Source organism: Rissa tridactyla, chromosome 3, assembly GCF_028500815.1.
Source record: "Rissa tridactyla isolate bRisTri1 chromosome 3, bRisTri1.patW.cur.20221130, whole genome shotgun sequence".
In the NCBI taxonomy this organism is placed as follows: Eukaryota; Metazoa; Chordata; class Aves; order Charadriiformes; family Laridae; genus Rissa; species Rissa tridactyla.
Genome location: NC_071468.1, coordinates 94,392,804 through 94,418,008, shown reverse-complemented (window position 1 = coordinate 94,418,008; position 25,205 = coordinate 94,392,804). Strand labels below are relative to the sequence as shown.

Sequence of the window (25,205 nt, the reverse complement as noted above, 5' to 3'; positions counted from 1 at the left end):
AAATGCTATTTGAGAGATTCTAGTCTCCAAGACCAGCTGAAAGTTATCTTCTGCAGTTTAGTATGTGCGGACAGTGTTTTGAATGCTGTTTTTATGGAAGAACAAGGTTAGCTGGAGGTGTTTGAAGAGTGACAAAAAGCAAACGTTCATAGAATGGTTTGCGTTGGAAGGGACCTTAAAGATCATACAGTTCCAACCCCCCTGCCATGGGCAGGGACACCTCCCACTAGACCAGGCTGCTCAAAGCCCCATCCAGCCTGGCCTTGAACACTTCCAGGGATGGGGCATCCACAGCTTCCCTGGGCAACCTGTTCCAGTGCCTCACGACCCTCACAGTAAAGAATCTCTACCTAATATGTAATCGACATCTCCCCTCTTTTAAGTTTAAAACCGTTACACCTTGTCCTATCACCACACTCCCTGAAAAAGAGTCCCTCCCCATCCCTCCTGCAGGCCCCCTTTAGGTACTGAAAGGTCTGTAAGGTCTTCCCGGAGCCGCCTTTTCTCCAGGCTGAACAACCCCAGCTCTCTCAGCCTGTCTTCATAGGAGAGGTGCTCCAGCCCTCTGATCATCTTCGTGGATCACATCTGGACCAGGTCCAACAGGTCCCTTCCCTTCCTGTGCTGAGCCGTTCTTGTTGCCGTGTTCAAAACACTACCCGGCGCTAATTACCCGGAGCTCCGCGCCCGTGAGCCCAGATGTTACACTGAGAAGACAGCCGCGAGCGCCGCAAGCGCCTGACCCTTTATTTAAATGATTTTTCTGACAACTTTGAAGCGACACAGCTTTCTATCTGTGTTTTAAAGCCGGTGGAAGCGCCGCTGCCTTGACGGGAACGGCGTTTCCCGCCGCTCCCCCTCAGGCGGGCGAGCGGGGGCGGGGCTCGCGCGGCGTCCAACTGACGCCGCGCGAGCCCCGCCCCCGCTCGCCCGCCCCCGTTTGCGCCTGCGCAGTGCGCTCGTGTCCCGGCTCGGCGCGGCCATGGCTCTGCGGCTGCTGCGCGGCGCGCCCGGGGCGGCGAGTAAGAGGGGCGGGCGGAGGGCGGGAGGGGCTTGGCTTGTGCCGCTGAGGGGCTTTCCTGCCTACCCCCCGCAGCCCATCTTCCCCTTCCTCACGCAGGGGAGTTGGGAGCGAGGGGCGGCCGCCGGGCGGGAGTGTCGGCGCCGGTGTTGCTGAGGGGCGCCTAAGATGGCGGCGGGTGATGAGGGCCCTGCGACACCCGCGGTGTGGCCCCCCGCCTCTTCAGCCCTTGTTAGGGGCGGTGGGCTGCCCCTCGTGTTTCTCTATGCATTTCCTGCTTTTTTTTTTCCCCTCTAGATACTAATATTCTCCCCTGTATTGCAAAGCTATTCCTGTCAGGCCTCACTGTCGGTTCCAGAGGTTTTTCTCTCCCTGTCGTTTCTGCGGACTTTTAAACGGTAGTAAAATATTAAGCCGTGGTTTAATATTTGTAGAATAGCTGGAGGGAGGCTATAACTGCGGCTTTGTAAGTTACCGCTCTGTGTCCTTTATATGAGGAAATTAAGGTGGTTTGTTCATGGAGAAACCTAGGCCGCAGGACAAATAAAGTAGCCTGCATAACTGTGTTTGTCCCACATGAACACACGCAACTTAGGCTGTTCTGTAGGGCTGCAGGTCAGGCAGGCCTTTTCCATCAAAAGTTGAGATTTGCGTGATGCTATTGGTACAATATTCCTGAAACAGACTGGTACACTATATGTTAATAGAAGAGCTGGGGAAAAATGTGCTGTTTGATGTTTCTGGCCCCTCCTAGGTTCTATTTGGCTGTTAGGTTCATGTCAAGATTTGGCTGATGCTCCTATCTCCCTAGCATCCCGGTTAGTGCCCAGCTCCCACTGCATGAATGTCTTTGCTATCATAAATCACAGTCCGCAGGCCACTTCAGAAGACTGGATATTGTGGATGTTGGCTGTGCAGCAACTTTAAAGATTTAGGACTTTCAGATTATTTTGAAATTCAGCTATGTAATTAACAAATTGGATGACTTTGTGACTGCCCATAAAGGACAAGGGAGTCAAAGATCAGTATGTAGAAGGGGGTTTACTGATAAAGTTGATTGCTCACCTTATCTTTTTCAGAGGTACTTTATGTTGAACTTCTGTCACCTCTGTGTCAAGAAGAATGTATTTGTGTCAATATCAAGTATTGCAAATAGGAAAATGGATTTTGCCTCTTCTCTGCTGACTGAGATAATCAGTTTCATATCAGTACCTTAATCTGACTTTTATTTGAACTTGGACTAGATATATCAGCTTTAATTTAATTTTTCTAGCTAGGTTCTCTTTTAGCTTGCTGAAGAATGCCAAGATGCTTGTCAGAAGTAGAAAGATCCAATATATGCAGAAGGAGTAGATTCTTCACTGTTGATAGTCCATTATGCCATGCTTAAAGCAAAAAAAAAAAAAAGATTCCTTTGGGGCATTGGCAGCAGTTGACAGGCATAATACAGTTTATGTGACTGTAGGGTTTGATGTTAAGGTTGTGGTATTTTAGGAGGTATGAATATGCTGATTCTGGGAATACAGGTGGATTGTTGGTTGGTGTGTATATATTTGAGTCAAATCCACGCTGCTTGAGAAGATTTCCTGATGTGATCTCTTCAGCAAGGTAGAAAAATAGTTCTTTCAAGTACTTAGCACCCAGGCCGGTACAGGGAGGATTTCTGTTTGAATATTCCTTATTAAGAAAAATCAGAGCTGCTTTAGGCACGTGTCCATAGCTAAAAAATTTTTAGAGCGTAGTTCATGCGCACTGTGGACATTTGGCTTTTTAGCCAAATGCAGAAGTATCAGTCATTTTGAGAGATCTTCATAAGCAATTTTTAACTTGTTTATGACTCTTGAATTATTTATGACTTATGGTATCTGTGCATCTCCATTTTTATACTACTTGAAAGAACTTTAGGTATGGATGTTAATAGGTTTTCTCCTACATTTAGGTTAAAAAAATGTTAGTAGGACTTTAAAGGAAAAAAGTTCATGCTTTAAATTAAAGCATTTGCACGCAGTTCTATAATTTAACTTGGATGTGCTCAAAGTTTGTCCTGCTTTTGACTACCAGCTGAATTATTTTACCATCATAAGGGAAGCCCAGCTATTCTCTACCAACATTCTGGAAAACCTGTTACTAAGGGAACAACGTGATTTTTTAAAAAAACTTTCCTTTGGGAAAGCAGAAGCTTTTTCTGACTCAAAAGCAGCTGGCAATGAGCCAAGACCTGGAAATCAGCAGGCTTCTTGGGGGAGGTTAGGAGTTCTCCAGGAAAACAGAGTGTACTGGTCTATGCTAGCATAATTACTGTTTAGAGTGTAAAACGCAAGAAGATAACAGTGAAGATAAGTTCAAGTAGTTTAAAATACACTGTTTATGTGAACTGAGTTACACAACTAACACAGTTCTGCCTGCATATGTTTCTAGGGCCAAAAATAATTATCTGTGCTGATTTCTTAGGTGTTTGTGAGTTGAATGTTAATATTTGGAATTTGTTTTCCTGTCCTCTGCTCCCTCGTTTCTGAAGTGAGGGTTTTTCAGAGGCGCTCTGAACAGTCACAGGTATTAAACTCTCACATTTATGCTGTGCGTGTCCGTTTGTTTGATAGAGTCATCGCTGCTTTGCAGCTCTTTGAGGAGTACCAGCTCTAAGACAAGAGGAAGATCGGAACCTGCTAAGCAGCCACTTAAGAAACCGAAGTTACCAGTAGGTCGATTTGATGAACCAGAGGAGTCCAGTATAGAGAGGGAACCCCTGGAAAGTAAGTCATGTTTTACAAAGTTGCAAGCCATGTTTTAAAGGCAAGAGCCTGAGCTGCAGTGCTGCTGAGTCAGTTTAAGAAGAGGGGTAGGCATTCAGCACCCATCAACATCACTTCCTAAGCTTAAGGGTTCTGAAAAAACCAGAGTGGCAGGGCAGTGGGCACAAGTTGGCAGCAAATGGCATATGAGGGAAAAAGTCTTCAGAACAAGGGTGGTCAAACATTGTAACAAGTCACCCAGAGAACCTGTGGTCCCTCTCCTTTTGGAGATACTCACATTTTCCCAGATGTCCTGACCTACTACCAGCCTTGCTTTGAGCAGAGCTGGGGCCAGGTGTCTGCTAAAGGTGCCTTCTGCCATAAACCGTTGCATGATTCTGAGAAGTGTAGGTGGTATTGGTCTATTATAGTCCAGCTATAAATGGTGGTAGTAAACTCATGAGGGCACCGTCTACTTTTTATTATCCAAAGAAGTCTGTTCTATTTCTTAGCCCACAAAAGATTTGTGGTTCATGCCGTATTTCGTAGTCAGTCTTTCTCTTAGTCTTGCAGGTAGCGTTTTGAAAAGCAACAAGAGATACTGGGTTTACTGAGCCACTCAGTGAGGTCAGAGGAGACCTGATGAACTGCTAGTTGTGTTCTGTTCGAGTGACCTTAGTGGGGCCACATTTAGAGAACCTGACAAGATTGAGTCGCAGATACATCACCGAAGTCACTAGAATCATACACTTTTTTATCAGACAAGAGAAAGAATCTTTCGTCTTTCTTTCTAATTAGCTATCTTCCCTTAGCTAACAGTGCTAGTCATGCTCTATCTTATTCACCATAGCGTGATGTTCTGCTACTGTTTAACAGTAGTGATAACCCATGTTTATCTATTTCGAGGTCTCTAGGACAAGCTTTTTTAATAGATCAATAGATCACTATGAATATCCAGATGACAGAATGACTGAAAAATTATAGTATCATCTCTGATGTGGCTGCAAGCAATTTCAGATTGTGACTCACTTGAGAACTGACTCAGAGTTGGAGTTAACTGTATAAGCAGCTATTTAATTCTTGTCCTTTTATTCACAAGAAAATAAATGCCAGCACTGCTTCATTTAAAACAAATGCATCATTATCTTTTGCTTTTTGCTTAGGTGTTCTAGGTTTAGAGCAAGACTCAATATTTCTTTTGGCTTTAAATTTAGGTGTACCTGTATATTTTTTACACGTAACAACAGCAGTCGTTTGTTAAAATCCCATTTGTTAGAATCCATTGTGTTATTAGGAAAAAACATAAGATTTTAAGCTGGCTGTTTGAATTCCCAGTGCTGTGTAGCTATCATGGAGAAATCTTTTGAGCTTCTGCATCCACTGTCAGCACGTCAGTGGGGCTTGGATATTGGGATGATGACACCTACAAAATAATATTAGATGCATTTGTGCTCCTTGTACTGCCAGAGGTGTTCAAATGCTGACATTTCCTATCCTGGTCTGCGTGAATTTTTAAACAGGCATCCCAATATGTTATTCTGTATAGCCTGTAGCTACACGAGTCTCCCTCCGTTACTGTCCTTTTTCTCTGCTCTCCAGGATTTCTGTTGTCCTTTCTCATTTTCAACCCTGCTCCTCATTATTTGTTTTGCGCACCAGGACTGAGGGATATGACTGAGGGAGCCCTGAGTTACACATATATATGGGAGGCTCTGGACAATCAGCATGGCAAGGGGACGTGTAGGGTACAGTGAGCTTCAGGGAGCCCTGCGGTCTAGTGCAGGATGAGAAAACACTCCGCCTGGGGTGGTGCTGTGCCAAAAAAGTACTTTGTGGCTTGGTGATACCTAGTGGGATGGCTGTTGTGCAGCATGGGTGGCCTGAGTTACTACTCTTAAGAGAGGGCCCTGAGTAAGGGAGTACTGAGTAGTGTAAGGATGTTGACAGTGAGGTCCAGAAAGCTCCATGTGTTCGAGTAGGTGGCAGCTGGTAAGGTGCTGGGAATAGAAGAAGCAGGGCTGATGTGTAAGCTTAGCATGTCTCTTAGCGGAGAGATCTGAAAGTCACATTCATATATCACTTACAAGGAGTCTTCCTCTCCTGAAAGGGCATAACAGTGATTTAGCGAGCTTAGGTTAAGTTTTAGAAGGTAAAAAGTCTAATTTTAGCTATTTAGGATTACTGTGACTGCAGTATCTAGTCTGGTGTTGATGAATATCAGCATGCTATTTCTTGAAAAACCTACCAGCTTCTGTGGAAACACGGTGTTTTAAGTACAAGAATAATAGAATCTTGACTAAAATTCAAGGTGAAATTAAAATCTGAGTGCTTAAAATTAGAGACCTAAAGAAAAACAGAAAGTGACCTGGTGTTTTAGACATGGTGAACGTATGTACAGCATATCTGAATGAGGCAAGTTTTCACTATGAATTCATGAGAAACTGTGGTGCTTTCATGCCTTTGGACATCGAGTTGCGTTTTTGTTTGCATAACTGAATATGGTCTCATATATGTTGCTGACTACAGTCACAGAACGCTCTGAAATTACTGTTGTATGACTCTGGGAAGTGTTTAACTCAAGGTTGCCCTTAAAAACAAAAGAGAATTGATTTTGTATTTGAAAATGAAACTAAGAGGCAAACATTGTAGATAGTGACATCTTTATATTTGTTAACATTATAGGCCTTTTAATGAACTTTCCCTGTCATTTTAGAATTCCCTGATGGAATCAATCCTGTTACAAAAGAGAGGGGTGGACCTAAAGGCCCTGAACCTACACGTTTCGGAGATTGGGAGAGAAAAGGACGTTGTATAGATTTTTAAAGTATAAATGTGTATTGCTAAAAAAATATTTCTAGTTGTTGAAAAATATAATGTACAGAAAAATCTCATCTGGATTTGTTGTGAAGCTTCTTGTTTCTGTCGTGCTTGTGGTGAATGCTCTGAGAGATACTATGTAAATAAAACGTGATGCTGCAACTCAAGTTTTGGAGCTGTTGTTTGCTCAATGTGCACATAATCTTTAATGTTCTTTACACTATGCAAGTATAGTGTTGTGAAATTGGTAGTGAGGATCTTACTGAGATGTATTAAGGGCTTGGATTTCTTTAGGTATTTAAACATTTATGTAGTGTCTTAAAAGTGCTGAAAGAGCTTTGCGGTTCATGACCGTTTATCAGAAGTACAGCCACCTCCAAGGAGATCAGTGTTTAGCTGATGTTCGCATTTAGCACAATGGTTGATTGGTAAAAGGCCCTTTAATCAAGAACCATCCCCTCTGTCTCCCTTAGAGTGGGTTGGGGTTTCTTTCCTGTTGGTGCAGAGGGGCTGGAAACTCCCGTTTTCTCTCATCTCGGATTGACGGCTGTAAATGGCATGATGGAAATGGAGGCTTAATTCTGAGAGGGCCAGCTCATGATTGCAAGTAGTGTGAGGCTGCCCTCTATGCAGCTTTAGAATACTCTCCTTTATAACCTAGCTTATTACATGCTATTTGCATTATCTTTGCCTTGATAAATGGAGATGCCTGTTTGAAGGCTGGCTAAATGATGCTTGGGGAAAAATAACATTACTTTCTGATACCTTATGGTCAGAGGGGACTAATTACATTAGATGATCTAAATTTGCAGGTTTTAAAACTAAGTTACCTGGCATTGAACTAAATATCTTTCAGTCAGACTGAGCTCAGTTCTTCATTCAAGAATTTGCCTCGTTGTACATGCTGTAGTAGAGTGCAAATCCACCACTTGAGTGGGTACTTATTAATAAGAACAAGCTGTCATTATTAAAACGTGTGAACATATGCTCTATTTATTTCTGTGCAAGTTCTTTTTGATAGCCTAAACAAATGGATCTTCTCTAGTCTTCAACTGTAAATGTTTTCTTCATCCCTTTGTGTTTCCTTCCTGGTGTTTTGCTGATTTTTCAACCTCTCTTTTACTCTACATGCTACAGCTTATATATTTACTGTATTAATTTATTAATAAAAATTAATAATGTTTTTAATTATTTTTAAATAATTTAAATAATTTTAAATAATTTAAAATTAAAAAATTAATTTAAAAAATTAATAATAAAAAATAATAATAAAAAAATAATACTGTAATAAATTTTATATATTATCCGCTTTTGCCACAGCACCACAGTGGGGTTTAGAACGGAATAAACGTTTCCTGGAGAGCCCAGGACAGTCTCCTGGTTTATGGCCTACATTTCTTTTCTGTATGGGTATTTTTGGCTTTTGCTATGCCAAAGCAAGTTGTACTCGAACGAAAGTCAGCGTTAATTCATGATTTCTATTGTTTTGCGTTACACTGGCTCTGTGTAAGAACACATGGCTTTGCTCGGCTTTGCCTTTTGCCTGATTTTATTAGAGCATTAAAATGTGTTAGTCCTATCACAAATCTGTACAACCTCCCTAAAAACTCATCTGACTTGTAGCCACTGGGAAGCTCCTCTTTGGAACCTGTCAGTTTGTATACCCACCGTGTATTTTCACAGATTTTGTTTATCACAAACATCTTGTGAGTTAACGTGTTTGACTTGCTGCGGCAATGCTGCAACCAAATCACGGAATCACAGAATCTTCAGAGTTGGAAGGGACCTCTAGAGATCATCTAGTCCAACTCCCCTGCTAGAGCAGGATTGCCTAAAGCACATCCCTCAGGGCTGCATCCAGGCGGGTCTTGAAAATCTCCAGAGAAGGGGACTCCACAACCTCCCTGGGCAGCCTGTTCCAGTGCTCTGTCACCCTCACTGTAAAGAAGTTTTTCCGTGTATTTGAACGGAACTTCCTATGTTCTAGCTTGTGCCCATTGCCCCTTGTCCTGTCGCTGGGAACCATTGACAAGAGCCTGGCTCCGTCCTCCTTAAACTCACCCTTTAGATACTTGTAAACATTAATCAGGTCCCCCCTCAACCTTCTCTTCTCCAGGCTAAAGAGTCCCAGCTCTTTCAGCCTTTCCTCATAAGGGAGATGCTCCAGTCCCATAATCATCTTGGTTGCCCTACGCTGGACTCGCTCCAGTAGTTCCCTGTCTCTCTTGAACTGGGGAGCCCAAAACTGGACACAGTACTCCAGTTGTGGCCTCACCAGTGCAGAGTAGAGGGGGAGAATGACCTCCCTCGACCTACTGGCCACAGTCTTCCCTATGCAGCCCAGGATGCCATTGGCCTTCTTGGCGACAAGGGCACACTGCTGGCTCATGGATAATTTCCTGTCTACCAGGACCCCCAGGTCCTTCTCCTCAGAGCTGCTTCCCAGCATGTCCGCCCCTAACATATACTGGTGTTTGGCATTCTTCCTTCCCAGGTGCAGGACCCTACACTTGCTTTTGTTGAACCTCATTAGGTTCTTCTCTGCCCAGCTCTCCAGCCTGTCCAGGTCACGCTGGATGGCAGCACGGCCCTCTGGAGTGTCGGCCACCCCTCCCAGCTTGGTATCATCAGCAAACTTGCTGAGGATACACTCTGTCCCCTCATCTAGGTCATTAATGAATATATTGAACAAAATTGGTCCAAGTATTGACCCCTGAGGGACACCACTCGTTACAGGCCTCCAACTGGACTCTGTGCCGCTGATCACAACCCTCTGGGTTCTGTCACTCAGCCAGCTCTCGATCCACCTCACTGTCACCTCGTCTAGCCCATACTTCCTCAGCTTCCTAATGAGGATGTTATGGGAGACAGTGTCAAAAGCCTTGCTAAGGTCAAGGTAGATGACATCTACGGCTCTCCCCTCATCCAGCCAACCCGTTATAACATCATAGAAAGCTATCAGATTGGTCAGGCATGATTTGCCCTTGGTAAATCCATGCCGACCACTTCCAATAACTTCCTGTTCCTCTATGTGTTTGGAGACGACATCCAGAATGAGTCGCTCCATTACCTTCCCAGGGACAGAGGTGAGACTAACCGGCCTGTAGTTCCCTGGGTCCTCCTTCTTGCCTTTTTTGAAGATTGGAGTGATGTCAGCCTTCCTCCAGTCCTCAGGCACCTCTCCTGTTCCCCATGACCTTGCAAAGACAATGGAGAGTGGTCTAGCGATAACATCTGCCAGCTCTCTCAGCACTCGCGGGTGCATCCCGTCAGGGCCCATGGATTTATGAATGTCCAGCTTGGCCAAGTGGTCTCTGACCCGGTCCTCCTCAACTAAGGGAAAATCTTCCTCTCTCCAGACCTTCCCCCTTGCCTCCAGGGTATGGGATGCGTGAGGGACGGCTTTATCAGTGAAGACCGAAGAAAAGAAGGCATTCAGTAACTCTGCCTTCTCTGTGTCTTCCACCACTAGGGCACCCGTCAATACCTCGCTGAAGAGCAAAATGAGGTTTACTCAAGCCCATTTTTCATAAAGGATGTTAACTAGTGGTAATTACATTTTGAACCTTTAATCTTCTGTAAATTTAAATTCTGCAGCATGGTTTGGATATTCGAAAATGGGTTGATTCATTCTAGTTGCCCTTCTGTAGTGCAAAAGTTCCGTTTTCCCCAAATCTATTGAAATTTTCAGTTACCTAAAGGTATGCTGGGTCAGCTATCTTTAATGTATGCTGGTTATTAAAATACTTATTTCTAGCAATGCTTTGGCTCTTCAGTTGCTAGTGGGTTGGAAAATACTTCATCACACAATACACCACTTTTGCAAATAGGAAGCAGAAATTTTAATTGGAAACTTCTGCCTTTTCTGCATCGTTATTAATAGGCTTAGCATCATAATTAGCGAAGAGGCAGTAATGCTACCACAGTTACTTTATTTTTGAATTCTAAATCTTACTCTCCTTATCCATGGATTGTTGCATGAGTTCATTATCTTTTCTTGCCAGGTTTTACTCTTCCCAGCACACAGTCCATGAAAGTTTACCTAGTTCCGCTTGTTTACATTCCTGATTTTCAATTCTAATTGCTGCCTTCAGCACAGACTGCAGCTGCAGTCTTTCCTGCCTGCAGAATCGCGCCTTTTTGATTTGGCATAGATAGAACTGGTTGCATTTTTCCACGGCTTTCTTTATGTTTCAAGTAGTTACCTTCAGTCTTGCCCTGTTTTGTGGTGAAGGGCTGACCTGAGTGCTGTTGAGGTCCCTGCGTGTCTGCTCTCATGCAGGTGACAAGTGCTGCTGTGGGAGCCACAGGCAGTGGGTCGTTCCTGCTGGAGGTCAGGCAGGTCCTAGGCTCTCCCTGCCCACATCCGTGGAGCACCTGGGTTTGGAAGCTGCCTCTGAGAGCACTCTCTGTACCAACAAGACAGAGTGCCTCACAAAGGCAGGGATTTTGCTTTCTTTCAAAAAATCAAAAGGCTCTTGCTAACCAGCGTTGTAAATAGCTGTCAAGGAGCTGGCACTCAGGAAATAGATGTTACCACTTCAATCTGGAGGAGCTGCAGGCCTTTTTTATCACCTCCCAGGCCAGTGCCAGTAACCACCAAGTATTTGCATCATTTGGTTAGGGAATGTATCAATGAAAGATAAGAAACTGAACGTTTCGGCAAAATAACACGTAACAGTGTGGTCTGGCAGTGTGGCATGTACCAAAAAGAGGACCCCTAGGGTCCGGTAATAATTAAGTCCAAAATAGCATTCTGTGATGCTGCAAAATCGCTTGTGGTATCTGTCAAAACCAATAATGGTTTGAATGCAACAACCGATACAATAATATGGTAAGGCATAAACGATCATTTCTGTTATGTTTTCTTGCAGTGTCTGCAGTTAGCAGAGAAGCACTTCAGCACTTTTTCAGCTCTGAAAGACTTTCAGTGCCGTCTTCCTGCTCTTCCCAGATGATTAATATTAGCAATCCACTGGGATATAGCATTAGGGTAAAGTGATGGCTTGTGGCATTAGCCATTAGATTGGCCACAGGTATGTTTTTATCATAAATATGGATTGGATCTATTTTTGTAGCTCTTTTTGTTAGTATAACTGTGTAAACCAGCAGGGGTTGTATCCATTTTCTGTTAAATTTCTGGAAGACAAAGGAAAACTGTTCTGCCTGTGTAAGCAAATTCTTGTAGTACTGGAGGATGTATGCTGCTCCATTTTGTTTTCTTTGCTAAAAAGCTCTATGTTGCGTTTCTGCAGTAGGTTTTCTCTTTTAAACTTGTTTCTGCTAGTTAGCATAGATACATATGGTACATTATTAAAATTATGAAGCCTTTATTGTTTGAAGGAATCGCTCTGTAATTACTTTATTACAAAATATATAAAGTTGCACTCTACAGTTAAAGAAAATGATTGCTATATATTGCCTTGTTTGGAAAGCATATATTTCAGTGCTGATTTTAATAAGGTAAAATGCAAGGTTTATTATATAGTTGAATCAGAGTAAAATTACCCTTTATGTAGCAGATGTTTGTAAAGGACCATAGAATGTTGATATAAAACTTTACTCCTTCGGTTGACTGCAGTAAATGATCACAATCTTTAGTGACAGTCATGTTACATGTCTTTTTATGACACTTATTTTGGTATTGTTATTTAAAAAGAACCACACCTTGTTTTGAAGTGTCAGGAAAATAGTAAAACTGTGTAATTCTATATAAGAGAAGAGGATTTGGAAGTTCTGTGGTTTTTGTAATTGTTCATCAGTCACTAGAGTGGAATCAAGCATATCAAAGCACAAGGAAATGATTTGAGATGTGTTTCTGTGTGCTGATGGTGATCGAAACCATAAAAATTTGTGGATACTTTCATGCTTTTATAACATGCAATATCAAAACAGCTTTGCTTGGCTGGTGTTTGGTGTTTCATGTCGGACCAGCGGAGATGTGCAGTCCCGTGCACATAGACATTGCTGTGCCCGTGTTCCTTCTTACATCTTGGTCACTGGTGGCCGTGGGTAGTCGTGTGTAATTTTCCCAAGGACTTTTGTTGCAGAAAGGGTGGGACAGTAGAAATTGAATCATAATTATAAAATTTGGTTTTGGCAAATCCTGAGAATAAAACAAGTGCTGCGAAGCGCGTAACTAATGAAGTCCTGTTTCCTGTGAATGTCTTACATCTCCTGTAGATCCTGTGTCTATCTCCATGTTCCCTTGTTGATTGACATTATCTCCACCAGGCAAGAGACAGGGCATCTTTCTGCCCATCTTTTCCACCTGGGGGCATTATTTGGACCCCTTTCCCAGACACTGATTTTCACAGAGCTTGCAAGAACTTAATTACCATGGAAACTCTTCTTTCTTTACACCTTTTCAGAAAGGTTGAAGTTACTCACTGGCTCTGGCAGGGGGGTTGGACTAGATGATCTTCAGAGGTCTCTTCCAACCCTTATCATTCTGTTATTCTGTGTGTGATTCAGAAGTCATGGGGCAGTGCAGATACTGCCTTCCCATCCTTTGGAAACCAAACTGATGAATAACTTTGACCACATGTATTTTCTTCAAAAGCATTCAGCATCTCTCTGCGTTTTCTACTGTGGGAACGGATTTATATTTTTTCCCCTCAAAGAACATCAAAAGTGCTAATTAAAGCTTACAGCATTAAGACTGTGACATGCATTTTCCAGGCATTAAGGCTCCCAGTCAGCTACAGTCTTGGGCCTGTAAAAAATCACGTATTTTAATGTTGCCATTTTTAGGATGAGAGTGCTCAAAGAAACTCTTTAAGGTCCTTACTTAACAAATTAATTTATAATAAAAGCTGACATACCAGGCCATCAAAACACAGTTGTAATTTTCAAATGTTAGTCTCTGACAAAAATTAGGTGAGCTATGAAATGAACTGGTGGTCAGGTTATTTCTGGAAGCCAGATACTGAACTGTTATTTACACTGGGACTCTCTCCCAGTCAGCTGCTTTAAAATTACGTGACTTATCTAGCCATCTGTGCTTGCTTTGTAATTAGTTGCAGTGGAGGGAGATACCTCTAAAAAGTAGTCCATCTTAGTACGAGGAGATGAATTCTTCCTTACAAATGGTGAATGGGAGGAAGTTTTAAGTGTGTCCTCTCCACTAACAGCTGCCCCAATAGCTGTCCTAAGCCAGATACCATTAGACAGGTGAAGTCGAATGCATCAGCGTTGTGGTGGCGACAGCAGAGAAGCCAGGGAGGGTCCCAGTGAACATGAGGTGTGAACCACTCACTTCTCTCTCAGAGGGAGGGTTGTACGGAGGCAACAGGACCTGCAGTGCTTTTGCTGCCGGTGCCCTTCCCAGAGGCTGCTGGCAGGGAAGGGGACATTCGGGGCCAGCTCTTAGGCACCTCGTAAAAGAGAGTTTTCTTCCCTTAAAAAGAGAGGGAGAAGGCTGAAGCTAAGACTTTAAATTCCTTCTGTCTATCCACCTCCCAAACAAATGCCTAAAGCATCATATAACCAAGAGGGTAACACTTGATATATTTATACCTGGGTGACAGCAAGTATCTCAAATCTAGGAATTTGTGGGGTTTTTTTCCCTAGTAAGGAAAGGGTGAAGTGCGTCAAACTAACAACTAAGCTGTCTTCATCCAATATGCTGCTGAAAGAGAGGGAGCCAATATCAAGATAAAACTGTCAGACTAGAAAAAAATGAATGTATTTGCTTAACAAACCCTTAGTCTGTGTGACTTCCTTGTGAAAGGTTAAGGAACAAAGGATGGTATGTTTCCAGTTGCCATTTGAAAGATGGGGAAAATTTCACCGTCTCCTAGAAGATACACGAGGAAATGTTGCTGAGCCCAGGCAACATCCTGCTTTTAGGCTATTTTTTTATCCCAGGGCTTTCACTTGCAAGTTCTACAGTATGTATGTGTGATCTTTAGACAGATTTTTTCCCAGATGTTTTTCTTGAGATAGGACTGCAGGATAATGATAGGTAGCTGTTTGGTCTGGCAGGCATATTGCTTCATCCTTGGTGATGTCATTTTTTCTGCCTGGTAATGACAGCTACAATTCTTTTATTATTAAATTGCATGTTATTTAATCCTGCTTTTAATTTGTGCCATCCTTGAAGCCATTTTTTGATAGGTGCCCTTAGTTCCTCTGAAGTAATAACAAGATACTTCACAAAATTCATCACGAATTGCAAATATTTCTCCCTCTCCCTCCTTTCTGTGAAGGAAATCTTTTGATAATTTGTATTTTGTATGTGAAGATCTTGTTGGTAGCCAAATAAAAAAGGTAAGTCCCATGGACTGGAACAGTTGCATCTGACTCTCAAATTCAAGTTCATTATTCTATTAAAATGGAGCCCTCGTGGGAAGTTAAGGATGCAAAGAGGGAGAAAGAGATGCCTCTAACAAGTAGCACCGGTATCCCTGAAAGTTTTGCACATAAACCCAAACTCATTTTAAGGCCACCTTTGATTGGGCACTGGTGAAGGTGGCTTAGCTGTTAGGTTATGTTACTGAATATTATTAAATACATTATATATATTTTTCAGAGCAGGTGGCTGTGGTCCAGTCTGTCCAATATGGACATTCAGGTACGTCGGGGCAGTCCCAAAACAAGTCACTGAGGCGATTTGTAGAGGTCAATGGCTTGGTTTGCACAGAGAAATCCTGAGCTAAGGCAGCACAGATCTGCCTAGCAGGTACATTCGTGGCTCACCTGTGAATGGCTGCAGGTGGAACCATCTCTTAATTGGCACAGAGCTTTGGGTAAATGGGCTTCCCATAACATAGTGACATCATCAGTGACGCACATGCCTGCTACACATGATGTCAGCTCAGATGCTGGACCTGACCTTTCCATTTGAGCACCAACACAGTTGCTTGGAATAGGGCGAGGTTGATCTGTGAGCCAGGCAGTTACCTTCTGGTCCTATACATCACCTCCAATTTGAAGATAAGCTGGGATTTATTCCTCCTTAAGCACAGAGATCTCAAAGAAGCCGTTGTTTCCAGAGATGTGCTGCATCCTCTTCGTCCCTTGGCTCAGGAAGACCTCTGATGGGAGAGCACCTGGCAGGGAGAGGCTGAATCACACACTAAGCAGGTGCAGGAGAGCAGGCAAATGCGCGTTTGGGCAGCTGACGACCAGATGGTCCTTTTTGCAAAACCTTTTTTGTAGTGAAGTGTGGATAATACTGGCCATATCACAGAGGCTTGCGGTGCTCCGCAAACCCTGTGCAAGGAGAAAAAATGGAATACTCTAAGCAGGATTTGCACAGCGATTGTGGGGCTTTGCAGGAAGCCAGAAAGTGCAACGGTACGGGGATGCAAGGGAAGAAAAAGTATTTCATCTCCCCATATTATTGAAAATAAGGGGGGAGAATGAGATGTCCGGAGCATTACGCTAACGTTCTGTGTCACTATACACTATACCTCTGCGTGTGTATCACTAACTAGCAGTTTTATATTGTATATGTTGCAGTACTTAATGCCTTAAAATGCCTCATTTTGTCTGTTCTCTGGCCCACCGCCTCATATACTTTGGGGCTGAAAAGAATTTTTTGGTTGTTGCCACCAGTGGCAGTTAATTGTGCCAGGGCAGACAGGCACCTGAGCAGGGGAAGGCAGTTGCCCAGGAAGGGGTGACAACCATTGCCTGAAAGGAGCATTGTGGGAGCACCTCGGCAGCCTGGCCTGTGCGGGCAGTGCAGAGGTCCGCGTGCGCTTGCAGCAGCAAATGGTCTGACCTTTGCCCGCAGACACTGGCTGCAGGCACGGAGGGAGGGGAGGCAGGAGTAGTGTCCCCATCCAAACTGGCACCAGGCCTGGGCTAAACTGCTGCTGGGGCTGGACCCTGAATCCCAGCACACACATCTGTGTTTACGGAGTCCTTCTTTCCATTCCTGAATGGCAAAGCCACTGAAACATCTAACTGACCTTTTCTCCTAGTCTTTTCCTTGTTGCAGCAGGTGCTGCAGTCCTGGTCTGGCAGGGACTCCTGCAGTTCAGAAAAACCCCAGCTGACCAAGGAAGTCCCTCAGCAGGTCCCTCCATGTGCACCTTCTTTAGCCTGAAATGTTCTGAGCTTGACCTGACAGCATGTGGAGCTGAGCGGTTGCTCCTCACTAAGAAGAATGGTCCTGACCTACAGTGCTGCATACCTTTGCAAGTCCGGTCATCAGAAGAAAATGGAAAACTGACTCATTTATTTTATACCATAACAAAACTTTCAATTCTTATCTCTTTTTTGTGCTCTTCCATCTCTGCTTTTACATGTATCTGAAAGATGCCTATAAGAAAACTGGAGAGGGACTTTTTACAAGGGCATGTAGTGATAGGATGAGGGGTAATGGCTTCAAACTGAGAGGGTAGATTTAGATTAGAAATCAGGAAGAAATTTTTCACTATGAGGGTGGTGAGGCACTGGAACAGGTTGCCCAGAGAAGTTGTGGATGCCCCATCCCTGGAAGTGTTCAAGGCCATGTTGGACGGGGCTTTGAGCAGCCTGGTCTAGTGGGAGGTGTCCCTGCCCAGGGCAGGGGGGTGGGAACTAGATGATCTTTAAGGTCTAGATGATCTTGGAAACAACCTAAACCATTCTATGATTCTATGATCCCAGGATTTTCCCTGTCATAGCAGTGCATGAGTTTTTTCTTTCAGTTTATGGAAACAAAAAAGGGTTATGTCCTTTCAGATTTTGTTGAAAGAGGGGCTGATGGCAGAGCAGCATTAATGATGGTGCTGACATCATTTTAGACCACACTGGCACTGGAAAACATGACATTGGTTTGTTATCCCTGAGCAGAGGAAAGAACAATTGCTCCTGGTCTTTGGGAGAAAATTAATGCATGGAGTTTACTTCATCGTCTGCTGATTGCTGGCAGAGAAATGGTAAGGTATGGAATGATGAGTGGGGGTGGGGAAATTTGGCAAGACACCCCTTTGACATTTTGGGCTGCCTGGTCTATAGGAAATTGTCATACAAACTAATTTGGGAATAGCAGCCCAAATGTCACTTTGTAATCCACAGAACCCTTTCCATCTGCTGTACTTCAACAGCCAGACACATATGCATAAAACTTCAGAAGTGGTCTGGATGTCGTAGAGTTCCTGGACACACAACAAACTTTTCCTAAGCCTGTGTTGTTGGCCTTATTTTTATTTTTATTTTTTGAAGTTAGGCTATCTCCAAGGAATTTGCCCTATCAGATACAGTTTTAGCATAATATGCTGCTTTGCAAGACTCAGGGACAAGAGGCCTGGATTTCCCGTAGATTCTGGGAAGGGCTCAGTGTACTGGGGACTGGCCACTGATGCCTTGGTAATTTCTTGATGCTGATTGGCACGTGGGGGTTATTTTTACTTAGTACCTGAGGAGCAGAACACACTACAGTGCATCACCGGTGGGACTTCTATGAGAAGCCAGTCAGCTTAGTTTCCTGTGAACGGTAAGAGATGTAGAGTACGACCGAGCGTATCAGTAAATGTCACAGCCCCATCTCATGCATCCTCTATGCCGCATCCAATCCCAAATTCATCTTTTTCTATCACCTCTCTCCCAGTACTTTCAGCTGTCTTCCCCCATTCCTTGGCTATGGGCTGGGCAAACCAAAGCAGCTGCAGAATGTATGAGTCACTCTGCTTTCCTGCTATCCCATGGAGATGCAGGATGAATCCCAACATTGTCCTCTCTGGGGGCAGATAGGCTCCGTAGGCTGCTGAGCCCAAATTGTCCTCTGAGCTACCTGAGTGCTCTCAGCCACCGCACAGGTGGCCGTTGGGACTCCCAGCATTTCCTGCCAAGTACTAGACACGTGGTTCTCCTCACTGGTCTTCTTGGGCAAGACAAAATGTGTATGTTGTTCCTTTCCATGGAAGGAAATTATTTCAATAACAGCCTCCCACGCAGAGCTGAAAATAAAAATTGTAACCGTTTCTAGAACATGAATATCTACATACATTTGCATACCCCTAGTCACCCACATATAAATACCTAATACAGAAATATTTGCAAATTTCATCCCTCTGTGGGAGGTTGGCACTGCATGAAACCATTGCATCAAAACCTGATAGGTAACAATTATAATAAAATATTTTATGTAGTAAAACTACAGCTAATAGTGTTTCTTCTGGAGTTCGGTTAGTTTATAAATATATTGTATCATTTTGAAAACTGAAAAAGTTACAGGCAGATCAAGACTGGCATAAAAAGCAAATACTGAAGTCTCATCTCCACTACTGAGAAGTTGTTTAACAAATGCACATTTTTTGTGGTCATGAAAGAGGAATCCTGATGGGACACGCCAAACTGTAAAAGAACTGATAGTATCTGCTGGAACTATACCCAAAATCCAGCTAGGCCAGTATCCGTCATCTGCCAGAGGTATCACCCAGTGCTTTGGCTGAAGTCCCCTGGTGGCAGGCATTGTCGAACAACGCTGGGACAATTTTCTGTTTCAGTCTTCCATTATCTCTTACCATGGTCTCACAGTTTAGCTTTTAAGCATATGGAGTTTTTGGGTACAGTTCTCTTTCAGGCCCCGGGTTTCTCAAGCAGTCCTGTGTCTTTTACACAAAATAAATTGGCGAGAGACAGAACTAAATTCGCTTTGGAAACAATTTAAGGAGCATTGGATCAGCTTCTCCTTTGAGATTGTTTCTTACAGTTGATTTTTTAATGCTCTGATTAGTCAAGAGGACTTGTAGTGTTTCCTAAGTGGAAAAAGATAGTCAATAAAAAGATAAACATCATTAAAGTAATATAGCGAATAAATTTAAGATCAACTGTAATGTTTCTACTGACTTTAATGTATGTGAGACTGAATCCAATGTGAATAAAGATTTTTTTTTTCCTCATTGCAAATACTCAGCTGAAGCCACAAGAAGGCATGTTGGGCATTTCTTATTTGTAATAACAATGTCATTATGTTTTTAGAGTAATGGGAGAAGAAAATTTGAAATGCTGTCAGTGGAGAAAGCTCTCTGAGTATATCAGTCTTTTGCTTAGTTCTGTTTTCAAAATTTACACTCATAGGCGAATCTGCTTTTGCCTATTTATATGGCATTTAATCCTATTCCTGTAAGTTATTTTTATAACTTTTATTTCCACCTGAAATTCTAATATGAACAGCATCAAATTTCCATGATCTGTATCTCACCCTCTAATTGCACGTGCCAAAACATGAGGTTGGAGGACTACGTCTCTTTTGGTTGCTCCCCTGGTTGATGTATCCCTGACATTAAAAAACATTTTCTGGCCAAATGTAGTCCATAGTTCTTACCCTTCTTATCCAGCTGAGGCTTGTGCAGCTTCTGTACCTCGTGGTGTTTGCTCTTCTCCTTGTAGGCTGTATTGCTGTTCTGCAACGGTCACAGAACTGGCCACAAAAGGCTTCCTTTGAATCATCAGTAAACAATGGGAAGAATCTGGAAAATCTGTAGAGCCTAATACTTGATAATCAATGTTCTCTCAGTGTGTGGTCAACAGTATTCAGAGGGCTGCGTCATATGAACTAAACCACATCAGTCATGGCTGAAGTGTGTTTAAGAACAAGAAAAACAAGGCAGAGTGCAAGAACAATGAAGATTGTGTGTGTGAATGAATTTATTATAGTTGGCTGATGCTGGGGAATGCCAGTTACTGCATGGGGTAAGGAATTAGGGTCTGCAGAGGACAACAGTAATTAAAAATTTCTTTGGAAATATACTTGTATGCATACCCCTTACTTCTTGAGTAAGAATTAACTCAAATGCAATATATTCATGTAGTTTACCTTCCTAAAGAAGTGTACAGGTATTAATACTCTTGGACGCCACTCAGATATTTTTCAAGGCAAAGAAATGTGGATACTGTGTGCAGCCTGAGAAAGCATCACAGCGAAGACTAAGCGCTGAGGTCCCAGGCTGCTCTCCAGGCTGCTGACACTGTTGCTGTGGGTTCATTGTTACATTGACATGTGCCTCTCTTCTCCCTCAAAGAAGAAACAGCTATTGGAAGAATTTTGGAGAAATTATTGATGTAAAAACCCTTACAGTAAGAAGAATGGGTTATTTTCATTGCAGATACAAGACAATGCAAGCTGAAATACGTTAAGAGAATCAATGATGAACACAAGCATCCTGGCCGGGACGACACATAACATCAACAACAGTTTGCACAACTGGAGACATCTGAGCAAAATGTGAGATAACACTGTTCAGCCAGGTGAAGGTCAACCTGTTTGTGAAGGAAAGAGTCTGTTTCTCAGACGCCCTATCAGTCAACATCTGCAGGCTCTTCCATACAGCACAGGGGCACGCGTCAGAGAAAGCTTCTTAACTGGGCTCCACTACAGGCCACGCAGGAGGAGAGAGAAGCGGGAGAAGACTGATAAGCTGCATCTCTCAGTTAGACTGAGGTGAAAGCAAACACATGCTGTCCTCAGGCAAGTGACATCTTGGAAACATCAGCTAAACCCCTGATTTTAACACATTAGACCACGTGTGTCACATCCAGACCGTCTACAGTGTGTGGATACTTTGTCAGTTCTTAGGCATCTTCCTCAGAACAAGTTATCTCTGCGTGTGACCAAAATAAATCTTCTTGGAAGGAACAACCTCATGAGTGCTTGTGCAACACCTTAGGCTCTTTTAACCACTTTAAAGCAGTTCTTTTCTGTAACACTTAATATTTTTTCTCAGTTTTTACCCTTCCTGGAATTTTCTTTTTTTGTCAGGGTTTCATTAACATTAACATCAGCTTAGTTGAGGAAGGAGAAATCCCATTTCTTCTTAATTTCAATTTACTATCAAGTTCTTCACTTTTCTAATAAAAGCCAATATTTTTTCATAGTGTTTATGCTAAAAGTACAGTTTAAACAAATTGCATCTATGGAAGTTGTTTTATCTGAAGATGTAAAGGAAAAGAATAGGATTCCTCACAGCAATCATTCACTAGTAACAAAGGTTCAAATTCTACCAACCATGTAGATTTCATCTGATACATTTTTAAATGTTTTCCTTCATCCACATTGGTATTTAAAAAAGTAAAAATACTTAAAAAAAATTGTTCTCTATTTTTAGTTTACTAAAAAGGGGCTTTTCCATAGCAGAAAATGTGACCTTTTGGTTCCGACCACAGAGGAAAGATGGTAGCCTTAGGACCAAAACAGAAGGCTGCACCTCTGCATATCGACGCCCCACAGCTGAAGCAAAGCGTGTAGAGCACCCAGTGCATGCATTTTCAAGCCCAGCTTGTACCCACCAACTGGGCACCTCTCGGCTGGAGACCAGCTCTGCAGGCTCTGCGGTCTTCACCCTAGTTTTCTGAGGGGCAAGAACTTCTCAAACTTCATGAAATCCTGATGGCTGCAAACTGGCTTTAGCTGCAGCTCAGGCTCCTGCAGCCTCAGGGCGTTGGGGACTCACGAAGCTTTTTGCTGTAGATCCCCTGCCTGAGCTGGCAGAGCTGCCCACACATCATCAGGCAGTAGTAGCATTTTTCTGTCATCTGCTTTTTCTCATACTGATGGCTCTTGTAGTATTCCTCACAGACAAAGTAATCTGGAAATATGCATCAGGCTGTTTCCTAATGCCCCCAAACTGGTTTGTGAATTAGGTACATGTAGAGTACTGGTCTTCAACTTAAGAGATTCGGAATCTAAGACACATGGGGTATTTTAGTCTCAGCCAGAAATGGGATCAGAAGTGGGAAGACCTGCTTACCTTCCGATTCCGCTCCCCCCGATGCATATTCTTAGGAGCTGCGATTCCAGGATAAGTCATGCCAGAAACCCTCCTGTATCTAGAAACAGCTTGATGCTGTAAAGGGTCAACAAAGTGAGACAGCTGCTCTCAAGTGCAGGAAGCAAGTGTTTCCTTGAACCACAAAATCCATGCCATCTTCTAAAAGTAACTACAAAGCAGGTATTTCAGAACAAACAAGTGAGCACAAGGCAAACGCTTTCACCTTAATCCAAGCTCAGGGATGCAGGACTTGATAACAAAATGTTCTTTAGCAGCATTTCACCTCTATAAATCTGATTATCACTTTAAAAGGAGGCCAGTACATTATCTTCGTCTTATAGATGGGGAAGCTAAGCCCTTGGAGGTGGAATGACTTGGCCAAAACCAGACCTGGGTCTGCCTGTATTGGGTTAGACCCATTTCATCCAGACAAAAATGCTTTCTCTGACTACAACCACCAGACACATCGCAGGAAAGTACAAGAAAACCCACATTACATGTGTTGACAAATCTGCCTGTTTACAATATTGTATGGTGCAGAAGTGATGTTGATGCAATGAGTAAATTAAATCTTCAATCAAAAAAAAACCCATAGGAAATTATTTTTTCTTTACTTTTATATGATACAAGTAAGTTATGGAAATGTGTGCTACAAAAAAGATTAAAAAAGCTCAGAATTGTAGTTTTAAATTACACCATCAATGTCATGCAAACCACCCTGAAATTAGAGAGTCACTTAAAGAGCTTAGTTAATCCGTCATGTCTCCGAATGCTGCAACTTGAAGGACATGAAATCTTGTCTTTAACTACTGAAATGCAAAAAAAGAAAGTCACGGAGAATATAAGGAACTTGTATGACACTGATAGGGATAAATTTCAATGCTGGTGTGACACCCGGGGAAATTTGCTCCTTGGTTATCTGAGGCGCAGGCAGCGAGGTTCAGCTGAAACCAGAGGAAGCTGTGAATGGCTTGTGGTGTTTTGATTTACAGGGGATTTCAGCATCATCAGGGAGACAGAAAAACCCACTGCTGATCTTGAGAGATTTCATGGAAAATAGCCCCAAACTAGAAACGAAACTAAATATTTATTAACATCCAAATCTAATCAAACTAAAAAACACCCTCTCCCATGGAAATAGCAGAGGAAGACACCTGTTCAACAGCCCCTTTCCACCAGATGCAATTTTAATCCACTTTTGTTTTGCATTTTTCCATTGGTTAAACATCGTACTATCATTGTAAGTCTCCGCTGAGTGAAGGGGTTCATCTCCTCACTCCGATTAGGATTTCTACTGAATAGTGGGTCAAAAGGATGACATTTTACATAGCTGCATGATTATCAGAATTTAATAACTATTGTAGTTAGGTAAGATCTAAGATTTATTAGAACTATAAATCTAAATTAATTGACATCACTAAAACATACATGACCATTTTTATTTTAATCTTAACTATTGGTAATTCACTTATTAAAAGAATTTTGCTAAGACTGACCACTTGTACTTCATAATAAAGATTACACCAAAAGTCTTATCTGGCATTAAAGAGCTGTTGTGGACATGAATGCTCTACACGTGGATATTAAAGACAATTCCTATCCGACTATATGTAGTAAGATACATGGAGATAATGGCTGACCTTGAGTGTGTCATTTAAACTGAAGATTCAGAGATGATCTCACGTCATCGGAGTTGTAAGGACAACACTGCTCATTACAAATTATCCTTTAGAGAGCACTAGACTATTATTAAATGTGCTGTATTAGCACAACATTTAAATAGAGCTCCGAGTTGAAATTATCCTGACACACAAAGTATTTCAGTGTTACACTGGACACCTTATTTCAATAATCTCCATGTTCCAGGTCATTCCTGCAACTGGTGCAATGAAGAAAGGCCCCTCCTGCACAGCATCCAAGCACGTGAACAGGGTCTAGCAACGTATTAAAGCTATTAGCATGAAGCAGCACTTGTTACAGCATCACCTAAAAGTTTTTCTTGCCTTTCCTGCAATAGGAGAGGTAGATACCACTCCATACCACAGGCTCTGACCTGCGCTTTCTGAGCAAGAGAGACTGTCAGTTCTACTGCTCCATGCACTTAGTCCTGTCTTCACAGAATCAGGTACTGAAATTTTAAAAAAAGCAGTGCTTGTTAAATGATGATCCTCTTTAGTAGACTCAACATCACATACACACTTAGATCTACTTTTTTTTTAGCCTAGAATCTCTCTGCTATTTTTTTTATTCATTATTTTATAGTACTCAGTAACATGCTTCATATTTTCCAGGAGACAAATCCCTCTCCCAAAGACTTGCAGTGCACGCTGGAACTCTGCATGGGAGTAAAGCCTGAAAATAGACCATCTTTCTGCACTTCGAAGGCACTAGAATAATCTGGCAGACAAGTGACATTAAAGAACACAAAATGAAGATTCAGAAGCAAGAAATGGATTATGAAAAGTAGATCTTGATCTTGCAGTCAAACAAATGGATATTATGTTGATCATTTTTAGAAATGAGGCATAGGACTTGTCTTGGAGTCTCTTGCAGTCTTTTTTTATTACTACAAACTGTTTTTAAATCTGCCCTGTGATTTTTATATGATGAATGTTTTCCTTTCTCTCCCTGTAAATTCTGTACCCGTTACCTAGCTGGACTTTTTGTTCTATAACCTTCTCCTTTCACTTCCTAAATAAAAAGATCATTTCATATTCAGTAAATTAAACACATGGCTTTCAGTATATGTCTCGGAACAGTATACTTTTCTTCAAGAAAAAGAAATATGGTTTCCAGATAAAACATCAGAATGAAATAAACACAGAAACAATGTGCCTTTGGGGAGTAAGAAAACACTCCAGGGCTGGTTACATTTGCCAGAATGTTGAACATGGACTCATCAGATTGATTAAGTCTGTCATAACAGCA

General features: G+C 42.4%; 1 protein-coding gene across 4 annotated transcripts; it reads left to right on the top strand.

The window, feature by feature from the left end:
* Positions 1-919: 919 nt before the first annotated feature.
* SDHAF4 (succinate dehydrogenase complex assembly factor 4) lies at positions 920-25,005 on the top strand. Of its 4 annotated transcripts, none has more exons than XM_054195255.1 (3): positions 920-1,022; positions 3,622-3,774; positions 24,569-25,005. In XM_054195255.1, exons 1-3 carry the CDS (start codon positions 983-985, stop codon positions 24,631-24,633), a joined length of 258 nt encoding a protein of 85 aa, XP_054051230.1. In that variant the 5' UTR covers positions 920-982; the 3' UTR covers positions 24,634-25,005. The 4 variants fall into 4 exon arrangements, with proteins under 4 accessions (XP_054051230.1, XP_054051229.1, XP_054051227.1 ...); XM_054195254.1 differs by lacking the exon at positions 24,569-25,005 and adding an exon at positions 20,616-24,063; XM_054195252.1 differs by lacking the exon at positions 24,569-25,005 and adding an exon at positions 11,445-12,464.
* The last annotated feature ends 200 nt before the right edge of the window (positions 25,006-25,205 follow it).

What these genes read in the sequence shown, in the direction of transcription:
- SDHAF4 (XM_054195252.1), top strand. Translation starts at nt 983, where the DNA reads ATGGCTCTGCGGCTGCTGCGCGGCGCGCCCGGGGCGGCGA. An exon ending in CGGCGCGCCCGGGGCGGCGA is followed by an intron (nt 1,023 to 3,621) that starts GTAAGAGGGGCG and finishes TTTGTTTGATAG; the next exon opens with AGTCATCGCTGCTTTGCAGC. An exon ending in AGAGAGGGAACCCCTGGAAA is followed by an intron (nt 3,775 to 11,444) that starts GTAAGTCATGTT and finishes GTTTTCTTGCAG; the next exon opens with TGTCTGCAGTTAGCAGAGAA.